At 45.6% G+C, this 21,393-nt stretch overlaps 1 protein-coding gene across 1 annotated transcript in view; it reads left to right on the top strand.

Moving 5' to 3' along the window:
• Positions 1-21,393, top strand: part of TBC1D19 (TBC1 domain family member 19) — a 217,873-nt gene that overhangs the window by 175,496 nt on the left and 20,984 nt on the right. Inside the window, exons 16-18 of the mRNA XM_088482998.1 lie at positions 12,663-12,695; positions 18,684-18,793; positions 20,755-20,846. Of these exons, the coding sequence (XP_088339124.1) occupies positions 12,663-12,695; positions 18,684-18,793; positions 20,755-20,846 (235 nt within the window). The remainder of the gene's footprint in view (positions 1-12,662; positions 12,696-18,683; positions 18,794-20,754; positions 20,847-21,393) is intronic.

Below are 21,393 nucleotides of genomic sequence, written 5' to 3' on the forward strand. Positions count from 1 at the left end.
ATAAGTCAATCATGATTATAGAACAGCCAAGTTTTAAGTTTTGAGACCTTAATCGAGGTGTTCATAAGTAAATGTCCTCATATATTTTTCTGGAGCAGTGTTGTAAGGAGGAGTTGTCCAAAATGCCTCAAATATGATGCATGAGACAGATAAATGCATACAGAAGGCAATTACTTAAAGACATTGCTGCTACAGGCTACTAACTCATGGGGGAAGATTCAGTTACCCAACAGGACTTACCGTTTGGCTAAAGCTCTGGATTTAATGCCCAGAGCTATTCAGTTGCTGCCCAATTTCCTGGGTTAACTGCCCAGAGCTATGGCGTTACCCCGCACGGTAAGCCCCAGAGGGCGCACTTAATGCAGAGTTTTCTTTGCAGTCTCAGCAGCTACGAGAAAAAAATCCATGTTAAGTGCCACCTCTGGTTCTTAGCGCGCAGGGTAGTGGCAGTAATTGAATAGCTCCAGGCAAAGCTTCAGCCGAGCCGTAAGCCCCAGGGCTAATTGAATCTGCCCCACGGGGTGTACTTTTTGGGCATGATTATTTTGTGTTGACTCATTTCTTGCTGAATAAATAATAAGTAAAATCTGTTGTGTTGTTTGTCACGTGAGATTACATGTATCACGTTTATGATTTGGTGAGGATTAGATGTTTGATAACACTGCACAACAATGAAAATGTTTCCGAAGGGGAAAATAGTTACTTCTAATTGATTTCAGCATGCAAAGAATGAATATGACATATAAAACTCTCAGTTAGCTCCGAGATATAGCCCATTTATGACGATGTAGGAGTATTCCTAGTGAAGTGGGCAGAATGGAGAGAATCTTACCAGCAATCTGCGTTCCGCACAGAGGGGGCGGGGCCTAATGACCCAATTAAATGAATCAATTATTTGTCCCCTCCCCTATTCAAATATATGCGATTCACAGGATTACCCACACAAGATAACTGTGGTGCACTGAGTGACAAGTATAGTGAGCGATTCCACCAAGACATTTCAGCAATGGAACAAAGATAGCAGGGTAGGTGAATCACTACTGTTGGACAGTGACAAGAGATGCCCCAGAAGAGGCGTACAAGCGACAAGCAAAGAGAAAGCACCCCCATGAATAGGCCACTATATGAGATAGTACTTTCGTATGCTGTATGTTTGTTTCGTATGCTGTATGTTTGTTTCGTATGCTGTATGTTTATTTCGCATGCTGTATATTTGTTTCGTATGCTGTATGTTTGTTTTGTATGCTGTATGTTTGTTTCGTTTTGTGTTCTTATTTGTGATTGATTGAATTAAAACAACTGTTATATATTTTCTATCAAGAAAATATCAGATTATTTTAAAATAGCTTTTCACTATGACTATATTACTAATGTACATACTGTATGGTGCAAGTAGTGTAGCTCAAAAAATAGAGCTAGTAAAAACATTCTGAAATCAATTTAGTTTTTCTTGACCTCAAATTAGTAATGTATGACTAATTTTAGAAAGGAAACAAATTAAAAGTATTAATTTGTTGTACAGTGTAATTACGTGTATTAATGTAATGATGGAAGTAGGCCAGAATATGGTGCTATACTTCCTCTACTGCATCAATCCTAATACTATAACATTCCATTCACTTAGTTTCCTTCTCGCCACGTCTACATTTACACTACATACTGTCCTGATTTGTAAAAATACAGATATGAAAGAAGGCGCAGAGTACTTTCTTTTCACATGACTGCATAAATGATGGCTATGCCTCTCAGTGTATTCATGTGCGAGTGACCTTCCCATGTCCAGAGTCAATACATTATACCGCAAATCGGAGGTGTGGGTTGTGGTAGCGTGGGAGCATATCTTGAGGTTCTTTTGTTTCAAAGAGGTGTGTTTGATCAAATACGGCATGTAAGACTTTAGCTATAAAATGACGTTCCAGAAATTGTACAAACTTAAATCTACACGGAAGATGAATAAGCAAGAAAACGCTTCTTGCAAAAAAGAACATAAATACACAACTGAAGCATACAAAGGACTACTTGGCAGGAGGGTGGGGGGCAGAGCTGGGAGCAAAGCAAAAAAAAACAAAACACATTTGCACCTTAGCCAAACCATGTTGCCCAGCAGGTGGGGCAGGTGTAACATGGGCTGAGAGATTTATAGTTGGGAGGGGCGTGGCCTAGCTGAACTCTAAATTGCAGTGTAAACCTAAAGCTGTCCAGCATTTGTGGGCTACATGCAAAACAGCTGGTGTTTACTCCTACATGCAAAATATGTATACATATGATTTATCCAGGTTACTTTTTTCTTTGCTCCTAACTCTGCCTCACCCTCCCACCCCCAGCTGTATGCTTCAGTTGCAAACAGCTGGGGGTGGGAGTTGCAATGTAATCTTGATTACATTTGTACTGTTTGTTCCTGATCAGGGATTCTTTCTGATTTATTTGTAAAACAGTACTTTAAAATATAAATACACATTGTGTTCTGTAGCACCTCAATTAGCCAACTGCATGAAAATTGCTAGAGTTGCATGAAACAATGGCACAACTTCAGCCCCTGCAGTGCATCAATAGCAGCACTATTACAGTATACTATGTACATTATCACCTAAAAACATATTTTCCATATTTTTGTAGTGTAGTGATCCCAATCCCCATCCTCTTGAATCCCCTGCACTATTTTACTTACCTTAGCATGGGCAAACACAGGATTTTTAGGGAGATGTTTCCATCAATTGTAAAGCGCAACGGAATATGCTGCGCTATATAAGAAACTGTTAATAAATAAATAAATAAAATGTTTTATTTATTTGTATAAATATATATATATATATTACATACTGAATGTATGTGTGTGTGTATATATATATACACACACACACACACACACACACACACACATACAAAGGTGGAGGAAGGTGGCACTCAGCAGACTTATTAGTAATGATAAAAGTCCTTTAAGCTGGCGTTTCGAGGTCAACCCCTGTCTTCAGGGATACATACATAACATCACCCCGAAACATCGGAGTAAAGGATTTTTACTACCACTAACAAGTCTGCTGAGTTCTCCCTCTCTCTCTCTCTCTCACATCCTTTCATCCAATGCAAAAAAAACTTATTTAATCCATCAAAGGACAGCCATAGAAAAAGCATCCAATAAAAATGCATATCCAGAATATGGTCAGGGCATACAGGAGACTTAAGGTTTAAAGGTGCATTATGAGAAAAAGCAGCATCATAAATAAAAAGGTATATCCATGTGATGATAACAAATAAATACTCATCTTAAGTCAATCCCCAGCATGTAGTGCCCGACAGCTGTTTCGGTGTTTACAGTGACACCATCATCATCACAATTATCTCCTATATTAAGGAGGCTGCCTCCTATCTAGGAGAGGTGGCATTGGACACCGGTATTCTGTACTCTAGGGCTTCAGCTGCCACAGTTATGGCTCGCAGAGTCCTATGGTTAAGGGACTGAAAAGCAGATGCAGGGTCCAAGAGGGCTCTGGAATCCCTTCCGTTTGTGGAAGGCATTCTGTTTGGCACAGAATTGGATAAGATTGTAGCTACAGTAGCAGCCTCCAAGGCGGCTGGTCTGCCTTCAACAGCTACTCTTAGACCTAGGCAGTCGTCCTTTCGAGCCTTTCTGCACAAGGAAAAGCAAGGAGTCAGTCTTCTTCTAGGGTAGGAGGCCGACTTCTTCAGTTGTCACATACCTGGCAACTCACAACAACAGACACCTGGGTTTGGGAGGTGGCCTCTCAGGGGTACGCCCTTACCTTCTGGAGAATTCCCCCGCAGAGATTCTTCTGCACAACTCCTTCAGAGTAGTCTGCAAAGGCCTTGGCCCTCCAGCAGGCCATTCATTCCCTGCTGGAGTCAGGGATAATATTCCAGGTTCCAGTGAATCAACTACAGTGTATGAAAGGGTTATTATTCCAACCTATTTCTGATCCAAAAACCCAATGGATCTCATGGCCTATTCTGAATCTAAAAAGTCTCAACACATTTATCCGGTTACCCAGGTTCCGTATGGAAACCCTTCGGTCAACGGTGTTGGCAATGGAACCAGGGGTTTTTATGGTGTCCTTGGACATTCAAGATGCATATCTGCAAGTGCCAATTACACTGTCCCACCAACGATTTCTACGGTTTGCATTTTTGCAGGAACATTTCCAATTTCAGGCACTGCCTTTTGGTTTGGCAACAGCCCCTCGGGTGTTTACCAAGATTTAGGCAGTAATGACGGCCTGCCTCAGGTACCAGGGAGTCAGAATACTGCCATACTGTACCTGGAAGATCTCCTAATATTGGCACAATCTCCACAGGTGTTGCAGCATAATTTCAGACTGACAATTGCCTGTCTACACAGACACGGCTGGATCATAAATTGGAAGAAGTCATCGCTTCTTCCAGTACAACAGATGGTGCATTTAGGTACACGCTTCGATTCTCTGATGCAGAGGATATATCTGCCAGAAGACAAGATTGTGGCACTTCAGTTGCGGATTCGCAGGTTTCTCATCAACCAGTCAGTGTCTGTTCACTCAGCAATGCAGGTTCTGGGATCCATGGTGTCCACCTTCGATATGGTGGAATATGCCCAGGTCCACTCCAGACCACTGCAACGACTAATCCTTACCCACTGGAAGTACCACTCAATAAAGTCACGGACAATCCAGAGCTGCAGCTGTCCATCTCATGGTGGTTGTAGACGTTTCGTCTGAACAGGGGTCGCCCATTCTGGATTTCAGATTGGGTGCTCCTCACTACCGATGCCAGCCTCCGCAGATGGGAAGCAGTGACAGGTTGGCATACATTTCAGGGAGGTATGCAGTCGGGATGCCGACTGTCTAAATGCCGACCATCAGCATCCCGACTGTCTAATCCCGGCAAGGTTCTAATGACAGTGGTCGAAATCCCAACGCCTGCCGTTTTACCTACGTCGGAAGCCCGATTCCCGGCATCCCGATCGAAGGACAGCCGCGGGGGGAGGGTTAGGGGCTCCCGTGGGGGACTTAGGGTTAGGCACCCCCCGGGAGGGTTAGGCTAGGGGACGGGTGGGTTAGGGTTTGGCCCCCCTGGGGGCAGGTTAGGGTTAGGCACCCCCCTGGGAGACTTAGGTTTAGGCTGCGGGGAGGGGGGGGTTAGGTTTAGGCACTTATTGGGGGGGTTAGTATTAGGCACTAGAGGGGAAGGTTAGGGTTAGGCACCACTAATGGTGGGTTAGGGTTAGGGGGGGAAAGGTTAGGGATAGTTAGTAACTTATCTTGTCAGGATCTTCACTGCTGCCGGTCACATAAAGGATGGGGGGTTAGGGTTATGCACTCCTAAGGGAGGGTTGGGGGGGGGTGTTAGGTTAGTAAATAGCAAAATACTTACCTTAGAACCGCTGGTCTTCCAGCGTCGACATTAGAACCGCCGGGCATGCATCCGCCGGTAAATCATACCGATCCCTTCAGGGAAGATTGATGACCATCGAAAGTATCCTGTCCATCAACATCCTGGAACTACGTGCAGTGTTCAGAGCACTCATTCAGGCACAAGATTTACTGAAAGGCAGGCCTGTCCAGGTACAGTTCAACAATGCCTCCACAGTAGCCTGCTTCAACCATCAGGGAGGCACAGGAAGTCAAGCTGCCATGGCGGAAGTATCAAACATTCTGGTCTGGGTAGAATGTCATCTTCCAGCAATCTCGGTAGTGCTCATACCAGGAGTCCTCAACTGGGAAACGGACTTCCTAAGTCAGCAGGATATACACACCGGAGAGTGGGCTCTTCATCCACAAGTATTCAGGAGCCTTGTGGACAGGTGTGGACTACCAGAGGTAGACCTCATGGCCTCAGGCCACAACCACAGGGTCCCCAGGTACGGGTCCAGAACCAGGGATCCCGCAGCCAAATTTGTGGACGGTCTAGCAGTGAATTGGAACTTCAAGCTAGCATACCTGTTTCCTCCGTTTTCCCTTCTCCCATGGGTCATCAGGAAATTCAAGCAGGAGGGCGGAACAGTTATACTGATAGCTACTGCTTGGCCCAGAAGCCATTGGTTCACTGACCTTCAGAGTCTCTCCATAGACAATCCGTGGCCTCTTCCTCTAAGGCTGGGCCTGTTGAGACAGGGTTCCTGCCTGTATCCGGACCTTCCCCATCTGTCTTTGATGGTGTGGCTCTTGAAACTTCCATCTTAAGGACCAAGTGTTTTTCCAGTTCTGTAATTCAGATGATGCTTAGGGTGCGGAAACCTTCCTCGGACCGCATTTATTACAGAGTTTAGCACTCGTATTTTCAGTGGTGTAAACATAGAAAATATGATCCTGGAGTGTTTAGGAGCTCTCGAGTGCTTGCTTTTCTTCAGGCTGGATTAGACTGGGGTCTCCACCTGGCCATCCTGAGGGTTCAGGCATCTGCACTCTCAGTTTGGTTTCAGCAAAGGATTGCCCCGCTACCTGATGTTAGGACATTTTTCCAGGGAGTTCTGAGGGTTCAGCCTCCTTTTGTCCCTCCGGTACCTCCGTGGGATTTGTCTCTGGTTCTCAGGGATCTACAAGCTCCCCCATTCGAAACCCTTGAAATCAGTAGACCTTAGGTAGTTGACAGCAAAGACAGTTTTTCTTTTGGCTATCTCCTCTGCCCATAGGGTCTCTGATTTGGCAGCTCTTTCTTGTCGCTCTCCCTTTTTGTTTTTTCTTCAGGATAGAGCTGTTCTTCGTACCAGGGCAGGTTACTTTCCTAAGATTGTATCCCGCTTTCATGTAAATGAAGAAATTGTTGTTCCAGCCTTCAGGCCTTCTAGGGGTGAAGCTTCTCTGGATATGGTACGCACTCTACGTATTTATGTGGATCGCACCAACTCCATTAGGAAATCGGATTTTCTTTTTGTGTTGTATGGCTGTCATAAATGAGGCTGGCCAGCTAACAAACGAACTCTGGCTAGGTGGCTTCTTATGACAATTTCTCAAGCGTACACACAAGCTGATCTCTCTGTTCCAAACACAGTGACAGCACATTCTACTCGATCCGTGGGACCATCGTGGACGTTTCATCGTGGTGCCTCTGCTGAACAATTATGCAAGGCAGCCATGTGGTCTTCCGTCCACACTTTTGTCAATTTTTACACAATTGATACATTTGCCTCTCAGGATGCTTCCTTTGGGCGTCGGATTCTCCTTTCAACTAAACAGGAGCATCGTTACCCTTAAGGTAACTTATGTGGACCCTATGGACCCTGAAGAAGAAATTAAGAGTTATGGTATAACATACCTTTGTTGACACTTTTTCTTCGAGGTCCACAGGGTCCATAGGACACCCACCCTAACGCACCTGGTGTTATTGGGTAATCTTTTTCTATTGTATTTCTATGATTTCCTCTTCCTAGAGAAAGTGTTTCTGAGGTACAATTGTCCTTCCTTCTCATCTTTTCCTTCTCCTGCTTTGGGCTTGGAAACAAATTAAGGGCCTGATTCAGACCCGCTCGCAAGCGCACAGCGCTCACAAGTGGGTCGATGTTTTCCCCCTGTGCATTCCCCGCGTCGCGCATGCCATGCTCGAGCCCCAGCGAGCAACTGAAGTTCAGTCGCTCCGGGGCTCGCTACAAGACGGGGCGGCTGTCGATGTTAATTGACAGCTCGCCCCGTTTTGTAGGCGGGTAGGGGGGGTGGTTGAGCAAATGCAGGCATTCTCAAAGGAACGTGATGTCAGTAGTGGACTTCCTGCCCTATTAGACTGTCAGTAGTGGACTTCCTGCTCTATCTAGCAGCGAGCGGCTCTGAATCAGGCCCTAAATGCCTCGAGCCAGGGGTAGTGTATATATGGAGGAGGACCCAGTGTATCCTGGCTGGGAGCTGAAGCTTTTAACTGTTTGGTGCCTGGATTACTCCAACCACATACCCCAAGGTAACTTCTGTGGACCCTATGGACCTCAAAGAAAAAGAGTTAACAAAGGTATTTTATACCATAACTCTTAATTTTCTAATATATCTACTCACCCTTAAACAAATCACAGAATCACCATTGGTGCGCTAGTGAAACGCACGCCATTAGAAGTATATCAATGAGACATGACCACATGTATCATCACATGCCCAGCCCCTCGCCGCGGCTAGGCATACCAATCAGTCGCGCCCACGTGACCCGGCAAGGGCTCCGTCATCAAAATGCATCTGTATCTCCCAGCGTAGCCAAGCAACAAGCTTCCGGGAACACTATGTAGCTAGGCAACAACCAAATAACAGACACACGTGATCATGTCTCTTGAGTCATAGCCCATAAGCATCATTTACAACATAGACAGATTCCCTTTCCATAAATAACTTAGTATATCATATTGAGGGGAAACATAGCAATAAGCAGATTCACTCCAATATCACAAAACACATCTACATATATATTAAAAGCATTTCAGTATACATAAAGTACTGTATATGCATACTTATCAATAACCATAGCTGGTCGACAGGATACTGATTATCCCTAACCACAGATCATGATCACAAAAGAAAAATATAAAATAAAACTAAAAACAAAAATAAATAAAAAAATGAAAAAAATTTAAATTAAACATGAATCTTCACGAGATACACCACACAAAAATAGGGCATTATGTGTCCACATCATATGTACTTAGGGCCTGATTCAGAGACAGACACTCGCTCTGAATCAGGGCGTTTTTTTTTTTGTGCGGCCTCCTGGCCGCTCGCTTAGCTGTGGGTGACCACCCACAGCTATTGCGAGCGGCTAGGATGATGGTCGCGACCATCGGGCTTGCGACGAGACCTTTGTGGTAGGGTCTCGTGGCCGCAAGCCCCAGAGAGCTTCCGGCTCTAGTAGAGCCGGAAGCTCTCCCACTGACATTACTGGTGATGTCAGTGGGGCCGCCCACATACGGCTGGCGTTCGCTTGGGAACGCCTCCGTTTGTGAAACCAACCCCCCACCACGCCTACAAAACAGGCGAGCTGTCGATCAACAGCCGCCCCTTTTGTAGTGAGCCACGGAGCGAGAGAATTTCGCTCTTGCTCCGGGACTTGCGCACGCGCAGTGCAGCAGCTGCACGTGCGCAGAGCCTACCATCGACCCGCTTGCGAGCGGGTCTGAATCAGGCCACTTAATCCATAAGGTATCAGAGTGCACCCCCTACAGAAAAATATTTTAGATGTATTGACTCGTTTAGTCCTTTAGGCCACACTGTGTCCAATTTGTTTACAAAATGACGTGCCACAGGTTTATTAGAATCTCCAGTTTTCAGGGCCAGCCGTATAGATGACCGGTGATTGGCAATACGCTCACGGAAGGGGCGAATGTTTTTGCCCACATGGCGGAAGTGTCCCGCGGGTGATCAAATCGGGAGGTTGGGCACTCCCACCGCCGCAGCTGTGCAGCAGTGCCAGTCCCCGGAGTAGCCAAATGGATGCTGCGTCCATTCAGTGTCGGGAGAGGGTTGGGCTCTCCCCCAGCCTGACGTTACACTGTAGGCGTGCCATGCAGGCACGCCCCCAAATAACGTCACTTAGGGGGCGTGGCGTATAGTATTAGGCCATGCCCCCAATGTCGGGCGCGCGCGAGTGAGGGGCAATGGGGACCAGACCGGCTCAGGACGCCGCAACTCCTGGAGCCGGCCCTGATGATGACTGTGTTCATTACTATGGTGCATTGCAGCACATTACTCCAGCCGGGGAAGGGGTCACCAGGGAGATTACCCTGCCGGACGGCGCAGTCTGCATGTGCTGTTAATCAAATTTAGCTGCCGGGGCACGGGACGGGAGGTACCTTTTGTATCCCCCTTGTAGCCGGGTCTGGTGACAGCTGAACAGGCAGCGGCTGGGCAGATCCATGGATGGCCCACTGATTGTGCAGAAATAAGGATGTCTCCATCTCTAAGAAAAAAAAATGTGGTTGGTCGGGGGGCTTCTGTGTACTCAGAACATAACCCCCCCCTTCGTGCGCTAGTGCTTAGAGTCTTTTGCTCAGCTCCTCATGCTTCCATTTTGTCCCTTCGGCAGCTCTTCCCGGCAGGTGCTGCACTGTGTCTCCTGCATTGCTGGTGATCACACATGACACCAAGAGACCCAGACATCACCAGTCACATAACTTGTGATCCGACTGCACAGAGGGCCTGATTCAGAGCCGGACGCTCTGAAAGAGCGCTCGCTCTGAATCTGGGCGTTATATATTTTTTTTGTGACCACCCACAGCTATAGCGAGCGGCCAGGATGATGGTCCTTCGGGCTTGCGACGAGACCCTTGTGGTAGGGTCTTGTGGACGCAAGCCCCAGAGAGCTTCTATCTCTAATAGAGCCGGAAACTCTCCCACTGACATCACTGGTGATGTCAGTTGGGCCGCCCACAAACGGTAGGCGTTCGCTTGGGAACGCCTCCGTTTGTGAAGCCACCCCCCAGCCATGCCTACCAAACAGGGCGAGCTGTCAATCACCATCGACAGCTCGCCCCCTTTGGTGCGGGACCCGGAGTGACAGAGCACCCAGTGGGCAAACATCGACCCGGTTGCGAGTGCTCAGCGTCTGAATCAGGCCCAGAGATTCACAGGCTGCACTTGGAATAACAGGCAGCCTGTTTAAGAACAGTGACTGCAGGGGCTGCTCTCTTTTGGCCAGACTGTCTTTGCCAGGCAACAACAGCACCAAAATAAAGTAGTGGCTCACTCACCAATAGTGCCCTCAAAATGTGCCAAAACTGCCAGCGCCCAACCCATCGCGGCCTGCTAAGCTCCGCCCTCTCACTGAAAGGGACTGAGGACCTCATTCAGAGGCGGTCGTCAGTTGCAAATGGTTGCACTGGATCAGGGAGGCCGCTTGCATCCTGAACGGCCGCCTCCTTGTCGATCGTTAAGCTGTGGGTAACCATCTACAGCTTAACGACCAACCAGGTTGATGGACGCGATGGTGATCACCATCGCGACCATCGGGGCTTATGACCAGACCCTAAGGTTGGGTCTGGGCACTCGTAAGCCCCAGGGAGCTTTCTGCTCTGATGGAGCAGGAATCTCCCCACTGACATCACTGATGATGGCAGTGCGGATGCCCACAAAATGGTAGGCGTTCGTAAAGGAATGCCTCCGTTTTGGAAACCAGCCCGCCTACCAAACGGGGGCAGCTGTCGATCAACATCAACAGCCGCCCCTTTGGTAACGAGCTCCGGAGCGACAGAGTTTCTCTGTCGCTCCGGGGCTTGCACACGTGCAGTGCGGCTGGTGCGCGTGCGCAGGCCAAACCATCGAGTCGGTTACGAGCGCATCGGCGCTCGCGACCGACTCTGAATGAGGTCCTGAGTCTTAAAGCAATGGGGCCCTCCGGGGTTTTACCCGGCTCCCCGGCAAGCAGGCCAAGCCTGTCTATAGATTATCCCAATCTATGGAAAAGGCACAAAATCGGTATTTCAGACAAATAGGTTGAATCCATTTGATTTAACAGTTTAGTCTGAACAACCATTTTCCTTGGTTTTTCACTGTTTGGTAGCTTAACAGTCCAGGTTTTAAGAACCGTGTTTGGGAACCACTAGTTTAGCTGATGATAAAGCTGTGGGCTTTCTAGAAAAATTTCTAAGCAAGTGAAAGGTGTAATTTGATAGACTGTGTCACCTTAGTAATTTGATGACATTAAAAGGATGATCAGATACAGATAGGAACAAATGTTAGAGCTAAGGCATCAAAACTTTTCATAAAAGTACTAATTTACTCTCACACCTTTTATTGTGAGTGAGTCATCTGAAGTTCCCACAACCTTTCTTTGTAAACCTATTTACAGTTACATATCACTGTATTGCTTAAGATGGCATTGTACAGATGACTGTTGATAATGGCACTATACATTTTTTTTTTTAATCGAGTATATTTTATTATTTTTATAACACCACCAGGAAAACACACATATCTGACATATTTGAAAAAGAAGTCACAATCTCAGATAATACATAATACAAAAAGTGCAGTACATTATGTTTAAAATTCCATTGTCCAAACAGCAAACCGTCCTACAAAGCAGGACACAGTACAAAAATATATATATAGTACGTTGTACAGTAGCATAACATTAGCATTCAAAATCAAAGTGTGTTGGCAGCCCTCCATCTAATGTGCAGCACCTTCTGTAGGGTACCCTCAGCACAACGACCAAGTTGAGATTCGTACCACCTAGACCAGAGCTTGTGATACTTGGGTAATGACTTTCTGCTCGTGTAGAGGTATCTCTCATGATTAACAGTGTCATTAACTAACGCTATCCATTAATGAAGATCCAGTGGTCCTCTCCAGCCAGGTCCTCTCCAGCCAGGTCGTTGGCTATAATGACCTTGGCCAGGGTCATCAACTTGAGTTGTCAGTAAGGACCCTTCAATATTATAAAGTGCATTTAACAACAGCTATTTATAACCTAGTTCTATTTAGTCTGTATCTGTGTAGGGTAGATGGTAGGGCAAAGAACAGTCTGCAGCACATAAGAAGTGGGAATATTTATTGCAGCACATAGTGTTCAGAGACTGATCGTATCTTGTCCACTTGGGTATTAGCAAGTGGGGACAATCGTGAGGACAAGCGCAGAGTCATATAATTGTATATATACAGTATACACACAAATATCATCTATATATCCATATATCATCTATATGTCCAGCTTTTTACTTTCTACATGCATAGTCCTAACAAGTTATCTATTTTACATTTTTTTAGGTGTAATACCATTTCATGGATTCTCAATGTATGGTAAGTGATAACTAAACTAATCAAGCTATAGTGTTAATATGCTAATGCTAAATGTTCTAATACGAGTCACATATGCGGAGAGGTCAGTGGCTAAGTTGGGCACACCCACAGACAGGCCAAGGGGTCAAGGTTATTTAGAATGGCCGGATCACATGGGCCGGATCACATGGGGCCACATTCATCCTAGTTAGTCCTGTGTTTATTACAATGTAAGCTTAATGTTTTATTCAACTGAGCAGACGTTCTGCTTCCACATGGCAAGCTAACAAGAGTGTATACATTTTATTTGTCTTTTCATTCAACCTAACAACGCAAAGGGAATACAATCGACTTAAAAAAAGGAAAGGGGGGAGGGAGGCAAAGTGATATAGCAGAAGGACAAAACAGAAGAAAGGGTGGAGGGGACGGAGTTGTCGCAGTCACAGCCATGGAGATGGTAAAAAGGGAAGGGGCGTTTGTACAAAAAGTTTTTTGTTAAGTCCGAGTTTAACCCCTTTTTTTATGACATTGAGAGCAACTCTGTGGTTTGGTAGTAATTTATGCACAATTGATTCTATTTTACTACATCATGCATAAATATATACCTCCTGACAATTGCCTTCCACAGTTTGGGCCAAATGGGCAAGGGCTCACACCGAGCTATTACCGTCTCATTACTATAGTATTTTGTTCTGAAAAAAAAGATAAAGCAACAACATTGACTATACACCACAGCAAAATGATATCCCCATTGTCTTGTCTTATGAGCTTCTTTTGTTTCTCGTTTCTGTAAATAATAAGTAGCTTATTACAGGACAGCCCCATCAAGCTTAAATCGCTGTCATCTTGTTACATGACTCCTCATTTGGCAGGCAGTTCTCAGCACATCTTTTATTATTTTTTTCAACATTGAATAGAAAAAAATAAATACATCAGTGTTGGACATAATGACCGTTCCATGGGATGTAGTCAGGATGCCGGCGGCCGGATGCCGACCACCAGAATCCCGACACTGAAATTCCGGCATGGGTCTAAGTACCACCGTCTCGCATTAGTCACACGCCGAAATCCCCACGCCCGGCATACTGAACATGGGTCATCGGGAGCTGTTAGCTGTGGGGGGGAGGGTTAGGTTTAGGCACCCCCGGGGGGACTTATGGTTAGACACCCACTTGGGAGGTTCAGGCACCACCGGGGGGAGGTTAGGGTTAGGCACCTCCTCCCTCCCTGGAGGGTTAGGTTTAGGGGGGGTCAGGGTTGGGCACCACGTGGGGGGGGGGCTTTGGGTTAGGCACCACACATGGAGTCTTAGGGATAGGCACCCCCAAGGGAGAGTTAGGGGGGGAGAGAGGGGAGGGTTAACTATACTTACCAGCCAGCATCGGGATTTTCTGCTGTCGGGCTTCCAGTGTCAGGATTTGAACCGGCGGCTTTTAAGCCGTCAGTGTTTCATACCCGACCCCCATTCCATACCTGCTAACATTTGATCAGGCAATATATGGACACAGTAAGTCCTGATCCAACCAAACTCTGGCCCTTTCTGCCCAAACCCACACAGAAGAGCCCATTTGTGGACAACACTCCGGCCAGTTTCAGGTCCATGAACCCTGCATCCCTCTCACTAAATAGTTTAGCAGCGATCCTCGTGACTGGAAATGGAGTCTGTGTGTATGACATGAGCACTGAAAAATGGTCATCTATTATTGTTATTAGATTTCCAGAGGAAAGTTCCTATGTCTGAACATTTACCAATAGTTTCTATCGGGTGTGGTACAAAACAGCGACATGGTCTGAAAGTCGTCATGCACAATGTCGATATGGTCATAATGGCGACATTTTGTTCATGTTGACATAACGTTTTCCTACTGTCAGAGCCCTAACCCTAAACCTGTAATATCAACATGTTCAATTGCAACATAACGTCCATGTCGATATTCTGATTGTCAGAATAATGACTACACAGCGTTTCTATCTTGCTTGTAAATCTAATGATTTAGATAACAATATATATAATAGCCTACTCTGGGTGTATACACAGGTTTATTGCTGTCTGTGTAATGAAAGAGAGGGCCACCACTTTATAGTGCCTAACGCCCGACTTCTTTAATTCTTTCACACTGTCTATGGCACACACAGCTCACAACGTAGCAAATGTAATATTAAGAGAAAGACTTTTAATCATTATACAGAGCATACTAACTAATGGTGCTGAAATAATATTGTCCTGTAAGTCTTGTGATGTTTTTATGTGTGGGTCAGTATGGAATTTTAATGATGAGCCTTTCCTGTCACGGCGACCGTACGTAAAGCCTTGGCACTGGCCGTGTTTGTATAAGAGCTAACACTCTTCCTGTGTAGCTCCTGTGTGTAAGACTATCATTACTAGTCTGGCTACAATCGCTCCGCATTATGATGGGTCACAGCGTAGCAAATACAGTCACATCTAACTACATGGAAATCTGTTGTATTTCCTGTCATTGTGTGACATAAGTGCAGCTGTGAATCACCTAAAAAAAAGTTTAAAAATAAAATAAAAACAAACCCACACGTAAACACTATGGCCCATATACATAGACCCAACACATTACAGGTAGTCATATAAGTGGTGGAAGTTGCAAAATGAAAATAGTTGGTGGTTTCATTTAATTTTGATACAGTAGCCAGATATAGATTCATTAAGCAGTACTATATGAAAGCTCAATTTTATTAAATAATAAAGGTGTTTTTTTTTTTAAATGACATTATTGACTTAACTTAACATTGACGTGTGGGCATTGTCTGACCACGCTAATTCACCTGCATGGAATCCTAGCTCTCTGACCAGCTGGATTTATCAAGTGTCACAGTACGCTAGTGTGGCCTGGATATTGTTGATAAAGCTGAGAAACTTGAGACTTTTAACATTGCTTTTACACTTGCCAGCTATGTATCTCCTACCAGTCGTTTCAGCCTTGGAGATGCTCCATGCAGAGACCTTTACAGGAGTAGTGACAGGACATCTAATATGCACTCCCCTTACTAACCATGATCACACTACTACTATCTGCAATTATCTTCATTTCTTATAAACTTTGAATTGTCCTTTACAAAGGAAGAAAGCACTCAGGGCCTCATTCAGAGGCGGTCGGAGGATGCATGCAGGGCCATCTCTTCCATTGGGCTTGTTGGGCAGTTGCCCAAGGGCCCAAAGCTTGTAGGGGCCCGCCAATTCGCCCCCCTGTAGCCGCGGCCATATTTTTATAAACCAGCCACCGGTGCACTGTATTCTGATCTAACCTCCCCCACCCCATCCCCCCTGGTGACGAGTACTCACCTCAGTCCCAGTTTCACTTCATCCGCCGGCTTCAGACCAGTCAGAGTCTCTCTACATGTGTGGGAGGTCTGATGGGCATGCAGGTTTAATTTTATTGCCATTTACATTTTTTCCCGTGAAGGGGTGGGTAGGGGCCCAATGCATTGCTTTGCCCATGGCCCACGCTGCTGTTAAGACAACCCTGGATGCATGCGGTCGCTCAGAAACTGGGCGGCCGCTTGCATCCTGACCGGCCACCTCTGTTTCAGTCGTTAGGCTGTGGGTTTACACCCACAGCTCTAATGACCGCTAGGATGATGGTCGCGATGGTCAGAGACCATCGCAACCATCGGGGCTTACGACGAGACCCTAGGGTAGGGTCTCACTTGTAGTAAGCCCCGGAGAGCTTCTGGCTCTGTCAGAGCCGGAAGCTCACCACTGACATCACTAGTGATGTCAGTGGGGCCTCCCCCAAACGGTAGGCGTTCCCATGGGAACGCCTCGGTTTGGGCTGCCACCCCCCTGGCCCGCCTTCCAAATGGGGCGAGCTGTCAATCAACATCGACAGCTCGCCCCCTTTGGAAAGAGACCCGCTACGACCGGCGCTGTCGGTCGTAGTGGGTCTCACGCATGCACACGAAGGAGCCGGCTCCCTTGTGCGCATGCACACTTGACAAACCTCGAGGCGGCTGTGCGGTCGTAGACCGTACGGCCGCCTCTGAATGAAGGCCCCAGTGCTTGCCAATACAGGTATTTTACCACTGACCGCTGAATTGTTACCAGCAAATCCAAGGTAAGGGCAGACAGATTATTCAATGCAGCACTCAATGACATCATATGGTAATGAAATCTTCACGGCACAGTATAACTCCACATATCCGATCACAGCTGTGATTACGCACGCAGTCTGACTGCGATGATATGCTAATCCATCGCGATCGTCATGCCGTCGCAGCACTACATAGGAACGCCCACCTAACCCTACACATATCCGTAATGTTTAGCAAAACTGCAAAACCATCGGTAACATCGAGTACCATCGCAGCCTCACGCGCACACTTGCACTAGCTCTGACCTTACACCAAAAATTACTAACCTCATCGCATGCTGTGAGTGCTCAGGCTGCGTATGGCATCGTAGTGGATAATTTTTGCACGCCCCTCCAACGGCGTTTAAATGCCCGGCACGCCTGCGTTTCGCCAACCACCCCCTCGTCACCACCCCCAAACAGCACTTCCTTTCAATCATTCTAATGGGTCCTGCGTAGTCTCTGCGATCGCAGTCCCGATCACAATGGAGTGTTCGCGCGCTGCGATGCATGCGCAGAACGCAACAATAAGCCGATAGCGTGCGTAATCACAGTTGCGATCCGTAGTGAATCAGGCCCATTGTTTGTAATTTGTCTCTGTCATGATCACCTTAATGTACAGTGCTTTACAAATAAAGTATAATAATCCTACAACTAATAACAATAGGGCTGTGAGTCATCCTTATTGTCGTACATAGCATTCCCTTCTCTTATGCAATTGCACTTGTTGGTTGTGTTTCTAAGAACAATAACTTCATCCAAACTTCCCAGAACAGAAAAGTTGGATGTAACAAGACTGCCTGTAGCATGTACTGTAACTGCAAAGGAAACTTTTCATTCCTGCTTAGCGAGTGACTGCTTTCTCATGTATTACCACTTTACTTTTCAGCTTTAGAAAGGGAGTTCTAGTTTGTCAATGTAGATTAAATGTCACCTTTGGCCATGCAAAGCGGTAGGGGTTGGTTGGCCAGCAATGTTTGGCCTGCATTTGCATTTGTTTAAAAGATAAACTCATAATTTGTACTGCAAACCCACAGTGATCCTTACCATATAAATATTCAAGCTGAACAGGCAGCATTTTCCGTGGAATAGCCACTGTTAGAGGCACAAGACTCCCCCATCATGAGCAGAGCAGCATGAAGCAAGTTATACCTTACAGCTGTACCTTCAGCCAGGAAAAGTCTTCACAGTTCAGGACTGTCCGCCAAATTCAGGACTGTGACAGTGGGCAGACTGTGCATGTGTCTCCTACCTATTCTTGCAGTTTTGAAGACCGCTGCTGTTGGTGTAACAATCTCTCCCTCACCAGTCCGCACAGTATTAACCCCACCACAAGAAGGTAGTGGTGCAGTTATGAAATCTTATGGGGGTAACGTGAATGACTGGGGTTGAGGGGTTTAGGGGACTGGGTGAAATGGGTCAGGTGGGTGCTTCATGGTCCTGTAAACACTTTTGACAATTGTTGACTTCCCTTTGCGTCAATCTCATTGTCCTTTCCAGTGTTCAGAATGGTTAATGTTTGGTAAAATACAACAATAGAGTTCTATAGAAACTGTTGCTGACTACATGGTACAGTACACTATGCTCTAGTGAAGCTGTGGGACACTTAATGAATGCACTTCCAGTGTTGTTTAAAGCAAGGGCAAAGTACAAGGTTTTACCTATTCTTTAGCCCTTGTGGTTTTTCATCTCCTGTGTGCACAAGCCCTAAATGTACACATTTCACCTGTATTTGCTAATACCATCTAGAATGATCCCATCACTAAAATGTTTTGAATTCCGTTCTTTGTATGTTGTAGAATTATACAAATTGTTTCCTTTTGGCTGAACTAATGTTACATTTTAGAATGCAGTACATCTTTAATATGATGGCATTTATCCAGAACCATTTAAATTGCTGTGATTTCAGTTGCACCCTTATGCTTCTTGTATCACGAGCCCTCCAAACTGTATCAGATGTTCCGTGAGATGTACGTGCGCTATTTCTTCAGGCTCCATTCAATCTCTTCCCATATATCGGTAAGTTAGCAGGGAAAGACTTCATGGACTTTTGTATTATTTAATTTTAAACAAAAATGTTAAACTTTGGTCAAATTTATAGTCTATTATATTAACTAGAAGCTCTTTCTATGACTTAATTTATTACAACAAGGTGATACAAGTACAGTATTGTTATTGTTAGAGGTTATTTATGTATTAAAGTAAATAAAAAAAAAAACATGGTCTCCCTCTATAGGATCCCCCATTACCTAAAGCTGAGTACAGGATTCTCATGGTCTCCCTCTATAGGATCCCCCATTACCTAAAGCTGAGTACAGGATTGTCATGGTCTCCCTCTATAGAATCCTCCATTACCTAAAGCTGGGTACAGGATTCTCATGGTCTCCCATCATAGAATCCCTCATTACCTACAGCTGGGTACAGGATTCTCATGGTCTCCCATCATAGAATCCCCCATTACCTAAAGCTGGGTATAGGATTCTCATGGTCTCCCTCCATAGAATCCCCCATTACCTATTGCTGGATAGAGGATTCTCATGGTCTCCCTCTATAGGATCCCCCATTACCTAAAGCTGAGTACAGGATTCTCATGGTCTTCCTCTATAGGATCCCCCATTACCTAAAGCTGAGTACAGGATTCTCATGGTCTCCCTCTATAGAATCCTCCATTACCTAAAGCTGGGTACAGGATTCTCATGGTCTCCCTCCATAGAATCCCCCATTACCTACAGCTGGGTACAGGATTCTCATGGTCTCCCTCCATAGAATCCTCCATTACCTAAAGCTGAGTACAGGATTCTCATGGTCTCCCTCTATAGGATCCCCAATTACCTAAAGCTGAGTACAGGAATCTCATGGTCTCCCTCTATAGGATCCCCCATTTCCTAAAGCTGAGTACAGGATTGTCATGGTCTCCCTCTATAGAATCCTCCATTACCTAAAGCTGGGTACAGGATTCTCATGGTCTCCCATCATAGAATCCCCCATTACCTACAGCTGGGTATAGGATTCTCATGGTCTCCCTCCATAGAATCCCCCATTAACTATTGCTGGATACAGGATTCTCATGGTCTCCCTCTATAGGATCCCCCAATACCTAAAGCTGAGTACAGGATTCTCATGGTCTCCCTCTATAGAATCCTCCATTACCTAAAGCTGGGTACAGGATTCTCATGGTCTCCCATCATAGAATCCCCCATTACCTACAGCTGGGTACAGGATTCTCATGGTCTCCCTCCATAGAATCCCCCATTACCTACAGCTGGGTACAGGATTCTCATGGTCTCCCACCATAGAATCCCCCATTACCTACAGCTGGGTATAGGATTCTCATGGTCTCCCTCCATATAATCCCCCATTACCTACAGCTGGGTACAGGATTCTCATGGTCTCCCACCATAGAATCCCCCATTACCTACAGCTGGGTACAGGATTCTCATGGTCTCCCACCATAGAATCCCTCATTACCTACAGCTGGGTACAGGATTCTCATTGTCTCCATCCATAGAATCCCCCATTACCTAAAGCTGAGTACAGGATTCTCATTGTCTCCATCCATAGAATCCCCCATTACCTAAAGCTGAGTACAGGATTCTCATGGTCTCCCTCTATAGGATCCCCCATTACCTACAGCTAGGTAGCGGATTACTGCACAGCTTTTCTCATTTTATCCCTGCTGTAATACAGGGAAAACATAAGTGTCAGTCTGTCCACAGCGATCTATTGAAGAGCACTGGATGTACTGACTCCCAAAGCAGTGTAAGCCCCCATATAGCTATAAGGGGAGTTGTTACATTGAGGAGCTATTTCCAAAGTTTCCCCCTCCTTATTGTTAACATAGCAAGCATCATATTTTAAGTTTTCTTTTTTGAGTTACAGAGTAGAATGTATTCTGTGAAATGACCTGTCAGTGTTTTTATTGCAAGTGATTCTACAGACATTATAACGATCATCTTGCTCCTTTACTTATGTTTTTTTAGGGAATAATGTCACTGTGTCTGCTGTTTGAGACTCTTCTTCAGACACACCATCCGCAGCTCTTCTATCATCTCCGAGAGATCGGGGCACAGCCGTATGTCTTTTTTGTTGTAGTTTCCATATTCTCCATATGGCATACAGATGATTTTGGTAGTTTTCTGTAGTGTGATTTTCAATGCATAATATGGAGTCCTCCACAATATAATCTTCTGCCATCTTGAGAAAAACACTTGTTACTCAGTCAAATGAATGAATGGTTTGCAGTGCATGAGGACTGTGTTCTGTGACTCAAATGACTATGGTCTTAACCTATCTACAATTATTTAATCAGCAGCATCCATAGCCTGAAGCCACTTTTACTCACTTGCATATACAGGGGCTGATTCGTACAGATACCTCTTCTCGGACACAAATGGTGGCAGGTTTTTTCATACAGAGCATGCGCAGAAGTGACCTGCGGAAAATCAATGAGCGGAACTGGTTTCCACTTGCATATGTATGATTCCCCACGTTAGTTGAACGGATAACAGCATTAATGTAAAGTAGTAAAACCGACTTCCGCGGCTGGGTGCAATTACACTTTGCAAGCAACACAGAATCAGTTCCACAGTGTTGTTTTGTTTTTGTGGCCCAGGAAGAGT

Source organism: Taudactylus pleione, unplaced genomic scaffold, assembly GCF_031769625.1.
Source record: "Taudactylus pleione unplaced genomic scaffold, aTauple2 ptg000302l, whole genome shotgun sequence".
NCBI classification, from domain to species: Eukaryota; Metazoa; Chordata; class Amphibia; order Anura; family Myobatrachidae; genus Taudactylus; species Taudactylus pleione.